This window comes from Microcebus murinus, chromosome 4 (assembly GCF_040939455.1).
Source record: "Microcebus murinus isolate Inina chromosome 4, M.murinus_Inina_mat1.0, whole genome shotgun sequence".
NCBI lineage: Eukaryota > Metazoa > Chordata > Mammalia > Primates > Cheirogaleidae > Microcebus > Microcebus murinus.
The window spans coordinates 87,397,141-87,410,846 of record NC_134107.1 but is presented as its reverse complement, the minus strand read 5'-3'; the positions used below and the strand labels follow the sequence as shown (position 1 = coordinate 87,410,846).

General features: G+C 36.8%; 1 protein-coding gene across 2 annotated transcripts in view; it reads left to right on the top strand.

The window, feature by feature from the left end:
* ALKBH8 (alkB homolog 8, tRNA methyltransferase) overlaps positions 1-12,891 on the top strand; it is a 55,003-nt gene extending 42,112 nt beyond the window's left edge. For both annotated transcript variants that reach the window (XM_012773713.2, XM_012773714.2), the window contains exons 10-12: positions 600-856; positions 11,134-11,283; positions 11,710-12,891. In XM_012773713.2, coding sequence (XP_012629167.2) covers positions 600-856; positions 11,134-11,283; positions 11,710-12,267 — 965 coding nt within the window. In that variant the 3' untranslated portion in view covers positions 12,268-12,891. The remainder of the gene's footprint in view (positions 1-599; positions 857-11,133; positions 11,284-11,709) is intronic.
* The last annotated feature ends 815 nt before the right edge of the window (positions 12,892-13,706 follow it).

Sequence of the window (13,706 nt, the reverse complement as noted above, 5' to 3'; positions counted from 1 at the left end):
TATTATTTAACTTCTTTGTGCTTCCTCATCTGTAAAATGAATGTAATAGTCCATATCCAATAGTATTTCTGTGAGGATTGAGACAATCCATACAAACTGCTTCAAAAAGTGTTCAGTAAATATCTGTGAATATTGCCAAATGACACTTTGCTTCCAGGTCTTATTCTTCTTTTGGGAGTCCTAGGGTCCCCAGCACTCCTATCCCCTTCACCTGCCAAGGGAAACATCCTAAATCTTGTTAATTTAGCTAAATGTTTTTCCAATTGGGCCAGATCTATCAAGATGCCTCCTTGAATAAGAGGACTCTTTAACCCCAAGATGAAATAGGCACCATCTTAGGCCAGATGCAGAATTATAGTCATTTTAGTGTGTTTTGTTGTAAATGCATTATCTCCCCTTCTTTTTATGTTAGATCCCCTCACACATATAATTGGATTTATTAGGGAAAGAGCTTTTTTTTTTAAACTGACAAATTAGAGACTATCTACCCCCAGTCACCAAATTTGCTTTGATTCCCTTTTTCTTTTAGGAAAACTTGTTACCTTCTGAGTCATTTGGATAAAAAGGAAAGTTTTATATTGCTTCATTTTTTCATTTAGGTTACCCTTTGGTCTGTGACAGCCAGAGGAAAGAGTCTCCTCCCTCATTTCCAGAGAATGATAAAGAGGCCTCACAGCTGGAGCAAGAGCACGTCCATCAAGTTTATGAAGAGATTGCCAGGCACTTCAGCAGCACGAGACACAGCCCATGGCCGCTCATCGTGGAGTTTCTGGAGGCTTTGCCAAGTGGTTCAATAGTGGCTGATATTGGATGTGGGAATGGAAAGTATCTTGGCATCAATAAGGAGTTATATATGGCAAGTAATATTGCTTCTGACTTTCTTTTCGCTTAATTTGCAGTGGTTATTATCATCTTTCTTTCTCATGATCTAATGCTGTTTTTTAGGTCGTTGCAGAAAAGTGATAAATAGATGGAAAATTAATGAACACCACCATTCTTTCTTATTCCTCTAGAAATTTATGCCATCATTATAGTCTTTTTCTCCCATTAGATTTTGGTTTCCAATAAGATTATTTTATCAGTAAAACTACTTTGCAGTTATATAACTCTTTACAGATTAGAAAGATTTTTATAGGAACCATTTTCTTTGCTTGGATTGCCCTAAGTATGGGAAAGATAAAGCAGATATTTTCATCCATCTTTTATACATGAAGAAACTGGAGCTCACAGAGGTTAGTTATATTAGTTCTCTGATGTCATATAATTAGGGGACATAACTGGAATTTCAGCCTATGCCTTCTGACTCCAAATTTTACTCATAGTAGAAAAAAAGTTTATAATTTATTGATGTCTTACTGTTGAGGAAACTAAGGCTCAAATAGATTAAAAACTTGACCAATAGTGCTAGACCCAGGATTTGAAGCCATTTCTGACTGACTCCAAAGTATCTGTTTTTAGTTGCTATCATTTCTTTTTCTATGAACCACTTTTTTCCTGCTGTGCTAGGAAGTAGAACATTCTTCCTGCTGTAGTGCATTGTTGTAAATACTCACATTGACACTGCTCTGTGAGGACCGGAGTTTCCCTTCCTCAGGATTAGGGGAGGAAGGACTGGAGTAAAGGAGTAGATAAGGAGAATGAACGTAGTCTACATTCCTGGGTTCTGAGAGTATGTCAGATTGCTTATAATCCTTATTTTTACTCCATCCTAGAAGTTATGTACCTACATGAAGAAAGCTACTGCAGTTGTCCCTTGGTATATCAAATTGAAGTCAAATAATAAGTATATCCTTAACGATCATAAAAGGTTTAGTGTAAAAGAGAAAAATAATACACCATTCTGCTAAGAGATGACATATTTGTCACCGCACATGAGCTACGGTGGCTGCTCTATGTTGGATCATATACCTCAAATACCTCTAGTCACAATCACCGAAGACTGCTTAGGAAGCACATTGAAAAAACTACATTCATCCCTCAGTATCCATGGAGAATTGGTTCCACAATCCCTGTGGATACCAAAATTTGCAGATGCTGCAGTCCTGATATAAAATTGCATAGTATTTGCATATAACCTTTGTATTAATTTATCTTCTTGCATATTTAAAATCACCTCTAGATTACTTACAATACTTAATACAATGTAATTGCTAAGTAAATAGTTGTTTTACTGTATTGTTTAGGGAATAATGACAAGGAAAAAAGTCTGTATATATTCAATAGACAGAATTTTTATTTTTAAAATATTTTTGACCATGTTTGGTTAAATCCACGGATGTGGAACCTACAAATACAGAGGGCTGGCTATACTGCAATTGAGGAAGTGTAGAGTTTGTGCATTAAAAGGCAGATTAAAGAATAGCTTTTCATCTAGATAAGACACTGTTATTCATATATTGTTATCATGTTTACAATGAAGTTTTAGTTTATAAAGAATAAGGTCTAGTGGCCGGGCGCGGTGGCTCACGCCTGTAATCCTAGCACTCTGGGAGGCCGAGGCGGGCGGATCACTTGAGGTCAGGAGTTCGAAACCAGCCTGAGCAAGAGCGAGACCTCGTCTCTACTATAAATACAAAGAAATTAATTGGCCAACTAATACATATAGAAAAAATTAGCCAGGCATGGTGGCGCATGCCTGTAGTCCCAGCTACTCAGGAGGCTGAGGCAGCAGGATTGCTTGAGCCCAGGAGTTTGAGGTTGCTGTGAGCTAGGCTGACGCCACGGCACTCACTCTAGCCTGGGCAACAAAGCAAGACTCTGTCTCAAAAAAAAAAAAAAAAAAAAAAAAAAAAAAAAAAAAGAATAAGGTCTAGTGAGTTAAGTTTGTTCACATCAAAGTAAAGAATTACAGAAAGGAAACTGACAGCGTCAAGTACCTGCTGTATGCCAAGTGTTGTACTGTGTTTTCTCACATATATAATCTATGAACAAACAAAGAGGTTTTTGATGTGTCACTTAAAATCATAACTGTAATCACAGTTCAAAACAAGGTGATATCTTCTGGTGTTTCAATCTAAAGGTAACTATCCAAATATGTTTCTCAATAGGCTCTGCTTTTGTACTTTTTTTTTTTAATTTTAATTTTTATTTTTTTTAATAAATTATATTTTGAGGAAAATATGAGATGTGCTATATCATGTACTTTCTTGTTGATAATCTACGGTCCATGATTTTATCTAGTCAGGTGTCATTTGTGACAGTGAAATTAGATTGAAGTCAACCACACTGATTTAGTCATAATGAGAACATTATTCTGCTGCAAGTGAGGATGATTTCTTGATAAACAGGATACTTGAACCAAAAATCTGAAGCTATTTCAAGAAGGAATATGTTTGGAAGGATCAGAAAATCATAAGCATGCTCACTATCTATTATCCACGTTCATTTTATCAGCAGCAGGCTACACGTTGTCCTTCCTGCCTGCTGTTCCCCCGAGCTCACTGCATTGTCTGATCCCCAGGATAGGCTCACGAAGCGTTGGTTCAATGAGTGAATGAAAACTACTTGTCTGACTGAGTTGAGGCTTTTATTATACCGGAAGATGGAATTATGTGTGATAATAGGGAAGCTTGTCTTTTTGAAGCTGCTGAGGCTCTAACTTGGATGGAACAATGATATTTGAGTATATTTTGAGTAACCATTTTTGAGCATGAAAATATGTCCATTGCTTGACATTCATGAAATGAGGGGATGTGACCTGTGGCATTTATTCTAGGTTTTCAAATGTAGAATAGGTTAAAAATCTAAAAAATTCTTAATATCACTATTACATATCATTTTCTTAACAAAATGCATTTTCTACACTGGCTTGGGCTCTCATGAGAAGAGTTTGATAAACAGTTTTTGATTTCTGTAAGAAATGTACGCGATAAATCTTTTCTTATCGTAGATCTGAGCCACACCTGGTTTTGCTCATTTACTCTTTAATTCAAAATTTTTATTTTCTAGCTAGGGACCATTTCTTTTTTTATTTTTCACTTACTCTTCATTTCTCTCGTCACCTCTAGCTGTTGGCTTTATTTTTAGAGTTATAGGCAAAGATTTTATACCTTCAGGAGACTCATTGCCTATATAGCAATACGAAAAGTAGGTGAGCTGTGCATACCCAGAATGTACATACTCATTCACTATGTGGTTGTTTTGTGCATTGATTTCAGAGCACATTCAGTTCAAATTTGTTTCCTAGATGTGGCGGTATATAGTTGGTATTACAAATATAACACTCAATAATGCCAGGAATCTGTAAGAATTGGAGATATGTTTATATAGGCCTATTCTGTACATCTCTGTATTTGTTTTGTTTTATTTTTAAACTATATTGACTTTCCCAGTAAAGGAAAGAAGAACAGAAAGGAAACCGACAATGTCAAGTACCTGCTGTATGCCAAGTGTTGTGCCGTGTTTTCTCACATATATAATCTATGAGATTGGTATTACTATCTCCATTTTACAGATGGGAAAACTGAGACTCATTTATGACATGCCCACGATCACCTAGTGTCAGGGCAAGTCTTAGAATCTCATCTCTGACTCTAGAGTCCATACTCTACGGCTGGAGTCCCCAACCCCTGGGCCGTGGACCAGCACCAGTCCATGGCTTGTTAGGAACTGCACGCACAGCAGGAGGTGAATGGTGGCCAGTGAATGAAGCTTCATCTGTATTTACAGCCACTCTCCATCCCTCGCATCACTGTCTGAGCTCTGCCTCCTGTGAGATCAGCAGCGGCATTAGATTCTCACTGGATCCTGAACCCTACTGTAAACTGCATGCAAGGGATCTAGGTTGCACGCTTCTTATGAGAATCTAATGCCTTATGATGTGAGGTGGAGCTGAGGTGGTGATGCTAGCGCTGGGGAGTGGCTGCAAATACAGATTGTCATTAGCAGGGAGGTTTGACTGCACAATAAATGTAACACGCTTGAGTCATTCCCCAAACCATCACTCTCCCTCCTCCCTGTTCTGTGGAAAAATTGTCTTCCATGAAACTGGTCCCTGGTGCCAAAAAGGTTGAGGACTGCTGCTCTCTGGTACTCTGATAAGAGAGATCTTAAAGGCTGGCTGTGGTGACAGACAGCAGCAGGATGTCAAGTCAGAGAGCTGGCAGGAATCGTGTCTGTTTTGTTCTCTACTTACTTGGCATATAGTAGAAGCTTATTAATTGTTGAATGATGAGGAGCAAACTTGTGAATTTACTTTCAGTTTCTTACATGAAAGCCAGAATATTCAGTGCTGTGTTCTGCAACCTTGAAGGAATTTCACAGCCTCATAATGGGTGGGCCTTAACTCAGGATAAGATACTTTGTTTAGGACATAGATTTCTCTTTATATCTAGCATCCAGAACAAGAGTTTCTCTCCACCCCTTGTTCCTTATGTTATAATAATCAGCATTTGCACAGCACTTTTGTGGTTAATAAAATATTTCATATAGATCAGTTTATTTGAGTCTCATATTAACCCTGAGAAATATTTTTTTCTTATTTTTTAGATGAGGAAGGAGAGGCTCTGGGTTATTAAGTAGCTTTCCTAGGTTGTTCAGCTAGTTATTGCTGAAGCCAGGATTCAAATCTAGAGTTTACAGGTTGTGCATCCCTAATATAGAAATTCCAAATCTGAAATGCTTTAAAACCTGAACTTTTTTGAGCTCTGGTATGACATTCAAAAGAAATACTCACTGGAGCATTTCAGATTTTGTTTCTTTAGATTAGGGATGCTCAACCATTGTGTGTGTTGTACAAATATTCCAAAATCCAAACATAGCTGAAATCCAAAACACTTCTGGTCCCAGGCATTTCGAATAAGGGATACTCAACCTGTAGGATACTCTTTTCACTGTGCTTTATGTAGCCTTTGCTTGTTTCTCTGTACTTTAAACTGCATATTGCCAGTCTGATTTTCCTATAATTGCATATTTTCTTAATAGTTTTTAAAATGTATATTTTTAAGAAATAAAAAATATAACCATCATTCAGAAAATTGACGAGAGGAAAGGTATTTGCCTATAATCCTATCACCCTAATAAACCAGTTTATTGTGATGAATATCTGTCTAGTGTTTTTCCTATAAATGTTTTACATTAAGTTGCATAGAATTTGATAACTCATTTATATCACTTAATATTTCCATTTTGATATGTAGTCATGTAGTGTTTTTGGACTTTATATATAATATGATATCTTTTTTTCTCTATTTTTCTTTTATTTTTTTAAATTGACAGATGAAATTATATGCATTTATCATGTACAATATGATGTTTTAAAGTATATATACATTGCAGATTAACTAAATCTAGCAAATTAACATGCATTACATCACATAGTTATCATTTTTTGGTGAGAAACCTTAACATCCACTCTCTTAGCATTTTTTTTTTTTTTTTTTTGAGACAGAGTCTCACTTTGTTGCCTAGGCTAGAGTGAGTGCCATGGCATCAGCCTTGCTCACAGCAACCTCAAACTCCTGGGCTCAAGCAATCCTCCTGCCTCAGCCTCCCTAGTAGCTGGGACTACAGGCATGTGCCACTATGCCCGGCTAATTTTTTTTTCTATATATATCAGATGGCCAATTAATTTCTTTCTATTTATAGTAGAGACGGGGTCTCACTCTTGCTCAGGCTGGTTTCGAACTCCTGACCTCGAGTGATCCGCCCACCTCGGCCTTCCAGAGTGCTAGGATTACAGGCGTGAGCCACCACGCCTGGCCTAGCATTTTTAAAATATTGTTTAATATTGTTATTAACTATAGTCACCTTGTTGTAAAATAGATCTCTGGAACTTATTCCTCCTGTCTAACTGAATGAAATTTTGACTCCTTTGACCAACATCTCCCCAACCCCCCAAACTACCCCAGCCCCTGGTAACCATCATTCTATTCTAGTTCTTATGAGATCAACTTTTCTAGATTCCATATAGATGTGAGATCATGTGGTATTTGCCTTCCATGTCTGTCTTATTTTACTTCACATAATGTCTTCCAGGTTTATCCATGTTGTTGTAAATAGCAGGATTTCCTTCCTTTTTATGTCTGAGTAATATTCCATTGTGTATATATTCCATGTTTTCCTTATCTGTTCATCTGCTGATGGACACTTAGGTTGATTGCATATCTTTATAATGCTGCAATGAACATGGGAGTGCAGATACCTCTTTGACATTACTGATTTCATTTCTGTTGGATATATACCCAACAGTGGGATTGTTGGATCATATGGTAGTTCTAATTTTAAAATTTTGAGCAACCTTCATATTGTTTTCCATGGTGGCTATAATTTATATTCCCACCAACAGTGTGCAAGGGTTCCCTTTTCTTCACACTTTGTCAACACTTATCACTTACCTTTTGTCTTTTTTGTAATGGCCATTTTAACAGGTGTGAGATGATGTTTCATTGTGGTTTTAATTTGCATTTCCCTGATGATTAGTGATGTCGAGCATTGTTTCATATACTTGTTAGCCATTTGTATGTCTTCTTTTGAGAAATACATATTCAGATCTTTTGTCCATTTTAAAATGAGATTGTTTTCTTGCTATTGAGTTCTTTGAACTCCTTATATATTTTGGATATTAAGCCCTTATCAGATATATGGTTTGCAAGTATTTTCTCCTATTCCGTAGGTTATCTCTTTGCTCTGTTGATTGTTTCCTTTGCTGTGCTGAAGCTTTTTAGTTTGCTCTAACACCGTTTGTTTATTTTTGCTTTTGTTGCCTATGCTTTTGCGATCATATCTGAAAATTTCTTGCGCAGACCAACATTATGGAGCTTTCCCCCTTTGTTTACTTCTAGCAGTTTCACAGTTTCAGTTCTTATTTACATTTACGTCTTTAATCCATTTTGAGTTGATATTTGTATATGGTGCGAGATAAGGGTCTAATTTCATCCTTCTGCATGTTAATATCCAGTTTTCCTGATACCATGTATTAAAGAAACTTGGACTTTGTAATATTCTGTTAGGTGGATGTTACTGGACTTTTGGTTGTGTTCAGTTTGGAGTTATTACAAATGACATCATAATGAACATGTATATTGAGAGACAGTGGGACAAGAAGGAAGAATATGGATTTTGGGAAAGAGAAAAAATAAGTTTTAAATCTCCATTCTACCACTTAATTACTGATCAGCTTAGGGCAAATTACTTATTTTCTTTGAGATGAAGTTTCCTTATCTGTAATATGATGATAATAATACCTAATTTAAAGTGTATTATAAGGATTAAGTGGATTGATACAAAGAATATGCTTTAATCCATAGTGAGTCCTCAGGAAAAGGCAGTCGTTATTAGCCTGGTTAGCTTTTTCCCTACTTTTTATTTTCCTAGGATAAATTTCTAGAAGAATAACTATTTGGCCAAAAGTTGTGAACATTGTTTTTTTCTTTAAAAACATGGTTTGTCTAATTGCTCTTTTAAATGGTTGAGCCAATTCCATTTGTCACCAACATTATATGAGAATAAGTTTTCACACTGCCATCACTGTGGTATATTTTGGTTTTAAAATATTTTTGATAGTTTAATAGGAGAAAAAGGAGCCTTGTTTTAGTTTGTACCTATGATTACTATATTGAATATTTTTACATGTTAACCTGTACTTCCAGAATTGCATATTTAATTTTTTGAGAATTTAAAAAATTATATAGGAGTAAAAGTATACATTTTAAGCCTAATATCTGTTTTGATATCATTGATTTCTACCCAGCATACAGAAATATGTAGCTTTCCATGAGTCCTTGAATATATGTAGGTTTTTATAAATAAGACATTTTCTGTCCTTTTGCTGATTCATGCAACATAATTAGGGAGATTTTCAAATACTTAGTACCATCCTTAGTATAAAAACTTAAAGAAATTTAAAAATAGAGAAGAGAAAAAACTAGTGACAATTTGACTATAGCATATGGAAGACTTAGGCAAAATAAGTGAAAGATAAAAGAACTGAGCCAGGCATGAGTCAGGTTGTTGGTCAGTGGGGAATCTACAGTAGACCTGGTGCTTTATTATTAAAATTGCCCATGCTCTCTTTTATTGGTGAAAAGGAGTGCTCTGTACAAATAGCTATAAAGGTCTGGCAAGAAGGAGAGGGAGATTTTCTCTTATTTTGTTTGGCTGTTGTTCTTGCTCTGTCTTATCTGTGGTTCTCAGATAATAACTTTCCATCTCTGAGTGACTATGGAGCCCTAGGTGTGAGGATTTGTTTTATAGGTAGGTTGGATTTCTTCCTGTTGACTTTTAGCAAGGTATAGCTAAAACTGGAACTTCTGATTCTATGAACTGAATTTAAATGTAACAAAAAGCACCAGAATATAATATGCCTATTATTTGAATGGTATTGTCATCTTGATGTAGTGACTGTTGGCTGAGTGGTATAGAATATGGATGAAAATAAATAAAATAAGCCAGGCATGTATCTTACACAGTTAAAGGGAACCATTAATTGGGAATTGTGCCACTGGTGCCTTAATGGTGCCTTAGTACTTTTACATCTTAAAATATATCAAAGAGAAATTGCTATACTTTACCTCTAGTTTGGTATCTTTTATTCCACTTTACAAATTAAAGCAGCTTCAGGATGGAATGTAGAAGCAGCTTACTACCAATTACAAAGTGAGCAAACTCATTAAGTATGACTAGCATGGCGATGTGATTTAACTCAGTAAGAATTGTTTTGATATGAGTATTCATATTCTTTATTCTCAGAATGGCTGAGGTTGGAACCCTAGGATTAATGCTCATTATATCAAAAAATTAAATGAATAAATATAACCTTGGAAGCCACTTCTATTTGACTAAATCTGCTTATATAATTCTTTTCCCTATTATAGTGATTGAGTTAAGAAGAAATTATTTGGGAATGATTATTAACTAGCAATTTAATGTTTCTTAAGCCTCTCTGATTCCTAATTTACATGGGCACATTGCAGTGTGTGTGTGTGTATTTATACATACATAAGTGATATTCTTAGAACAGCAAAACTATGCATAAAAACAACAAAACTAGAGAGAAGATGGGAATTCCCAACCCCCACATACTTCCCACAGACCCAGACACATGCATAAGGCACTTAAGGCCTCACCTGCTTGAGATGAAAGCATCTGCTAGCTGCCTTCAGTGCCATCATTCTCATAGGATTGTTGGTTACACTAAAAGGTTTTATTAAATAGCATTTTATGAATTTCAAATTCAGCACTTTATTCTTGATAAACTTTGGTGTTTAGCAGAAAAAGACTTAATAGTTTTAAAAAATGAAAAAATTATTTTGTTTTTTTGTTGTTTTGGCATTTCATTTTCTGATTATTAAAGGAATACATGTTGGAAAGTATAAAGAAACAGAAAAAAAAAATCATCCATCCTCCTGCTCTCTGGGTCATCACAATATAGTATATATAATAATGAGAGTAGCTCCTGCAAAAGACTAAATGTATATGTTTATGGGATAATTTCCAGTTTTATTTTTTATTTTTATTTTATTTTATTTTTTTTGAGACAGAGTCTCACTTTTGTTGCCCAGGCTAGAGTGAGTGCCGTGGCGACAGCCTAGCTCACAGCAACCTCAAACTCCTGGGCTCAAACGATCCTCCTGCCTCAGCCTCCCAAGTAGCTGGGACTACAGGCATGTGCCACCATGCCCGGCTAGTTTTTTGTATATATATTTTTAGTTGGTCAATTAATTTCTTTCTATTTTTAGTAGAGACAGGGTCTCGCTCAGGATGGTTTCGAACTCCCAACCTCGAGCAATCCGCCCGCCTCGGCCTCCCAGAGTGCTAGGATTACAGGCGTGAGCCACCGCGCCCGGCCAATTTCCAGTTTTAAATGTGTGATATTACAGAAAGATCTAGATTCAGAATGGCGATCAATTAGATGCAAACTTGGACCTCCTATTTCCACTGCTATCATTTTTATTTTAGTCATTTTGTTTCCATTTACCAATTTGAATTCTGTTTGATGTCTGCCAAGGTAATAAACGTCGCTCTGAATAATTATATATTCTGACTTTGTACTTACTGTAAGCACTGATAACATCATGGTCTCAGACCATTTCACAGCGAATACGAAATCTGTCTGATGAGTTTAAGGTAATGGAATAAGCTCATAGCTCTTACTTTTTTGTGATATTTAAAAAATTCTTTATTTCTCTATTGCAGATGGGTTGTGATCGTAGCCAAAACCTTGTGGACATTTGTAGAGAGAAGCACTTTCAGGCCTTTGTCTGTGATGCGCTGGCAGTACCAGTCCGCAGTGGGTCTTGTGATGCCTGTATCTCCATTGCTGTTATTCACCATTTTGCAACAGTAGTAAGCACTGTCTCTCTTTCTCTAAGAACTTGTAGCCGAAATGGTAGGAAAAGTTCATGGATTTTACTGATTTGGGACCCTGTTTTAGCTTTTCGTTTCTTTCCATTCTCTTGTCACACAATTTGCCCTGTTTGTAAGAGAGCGTGCAGAATGAAGATGGGCTACGTGGGAGTCATGTTTACTTAAACAGGCCTGATGGGATTCTGTGCTTTAATTGCTGCACGTTTTTGCATTTTTTCTACCCCAAGTCTCATTCACTTTAAAATGCCTTACTTTAAACCTACAGATGTTAGGTTTTCTTATTGTTTATCCTAATTGAAAACAGTCTTACAGTCAGTTATATTTTCTCATTTCTTCTCTATGTCTCCTTTGGTTGATAAATGGCAATATTTTCTGTTTTGTTTTGTGTTGTTTTTTTTTATTTAGGAACGTAGGGTGGCAGCTCTCCAAGAACTTGTTCGACTCCTGAGACCTGGTGGGAAGGCACTCGTTTACGTCTGGGCGATGGAACAAGAATATAAAAAGCAGAAGTCCAAATATCTTAGAGGAAACAGAATTAGCCAAGAAAAGAAAGAGGAGATAAACAGCGATGCCTCAGTGCAAGGGTTGCATGTGGAGCAAATGCCTGACATGGGCACTCAAGACTCAGTATCTTCTGTCCCCTCCATTAATGACTCTCAGGAGGGAGGATGTGATTCAAGGAAAGTTACAAATTCCAAGCTGCCTGTTCATACTAACAGGACTACTTTTCATTCTCAAGATGTACTGGTTCCCTGGCACCTTAGGGGAAACCCTAATAAAGACAAACCTGTTGAGCCATTGGGTCCAGTAGGGTCCCATGACCCAAGCCCAGTGTTTCATCGTTACTACCATGTGTTCCGCGAGGGAGAATTGGAAGCTGCCTGCCAGACTTTGAGTAATGTCAGCATCCTGCAAAGCTACTATGATCAGGGGAACTGGTGTGTGATTCTCCAAAAGATCTGATTATTTACATGAACGTATCATATATAAAGAAGAAATGCTCAGCATTTTTTTTTTTAAAAGGAGTCAATAGTAATTATCCTTGTAATTAAAGACAACACTTGTGGGAAAGAACCAAAGGAGAACTCCTGAGAAAAATTTGGAAGTAGAGACTTGTTAGGAAGCATTCAATCTGCTACTGTCAACTACCCTCAGAAGTGTCGGCTCCTCCTACATTCCTATTAGGGATGGTTTCTTTTTCTTTTTTAAAAAATTTTATTAGAGACAGAGTCTCACTATGTTGGCCAGGCTAGTCTCAAACTCCTGGCATCAAGTGATCCTTAGGGATGGTTTCTAAAAGTGAGTGGAGTAGTTTGTGCGATGTTTGTGATACTTGGATTAGGATACTACATTTTGAAGATAACTTTTTGTTATAAAATGTTACTAAATGTAATAAATCATGCCAGATCGTAGTGAAGTAATTATACAACAGTTTAATAAAGAAAATATCCTGGTCAATATAAAATTGTCTGAAGTTTTATCTATGACTGTTAGCTCTATAAAATCATAGATAACAACTCTGTTGCCATACTTTACTAGCACAGGGCTTGACACATAATGGGCGCTCATAAAATTTTAGTCACTCAGATAATACCCATTAGTTAGTAGGAACTTCATTCAACAAGTACTTTTTGAACCACTACCATGTACCAGTTATTATCTTAAGGCCTAGAAGTGGAGCAGTGAGCAAGAGAGAACAAAGCTATTGCCCTCATGGAGCTTAAATTCTATTAATAGAAGGGGAGACAGACAATAAGCAAATAAGTAAATGCATATTATGTGCCAGCTAGTGATAAATGCCATGAAAAAAATAAAACAGGAGGGGAGATTTTAGCTGGGAGCAAAAGATTATTTTTAAATAGCTGAAATAATTACTAGTCCAGGCTGTAATTTATTACCAAGAATTAATTGGTATTCCTAATTTGTTGAGGTGCTAAAGAACCTAAATATACTCCTTTAACTCCTTTATTTAAATAGCAAAAGTTAGAATGCAGTCAGACTCAACTCCAGATTTGTCCATTTTGCTTAAGATTGCTTTGGCTATTCGGGCTCTTTTCTGATTTTAAACGAAGCATAGAATTAATTTTCCTAGATCTGTGAAGTATGATGTTGGTAATTTGATGAGGATTGCATTGAATTTGTAAATCACTGGGGGCTGTTCCACCAGTATGGGGACTGCTGATTCCCAGTGGTGCAGGCAGGGGTTCGTCTCAGTGGCCTGGGTCTGTGTAGGCAGGCCAGAGCTGCTGGTCAGCCAAGGTTCTCCCCCCACACCTATGGCCCACTGAGGCATTCGCCCCAGGATTCCCAAGTGGTGCCTTGGCGTCTGGGGCTTCTCCTCTGTTCAACTCCCATGCCGGGTAGGAGGCATGCTCAGCCCCTAGTTACAGGGCTCCACACGG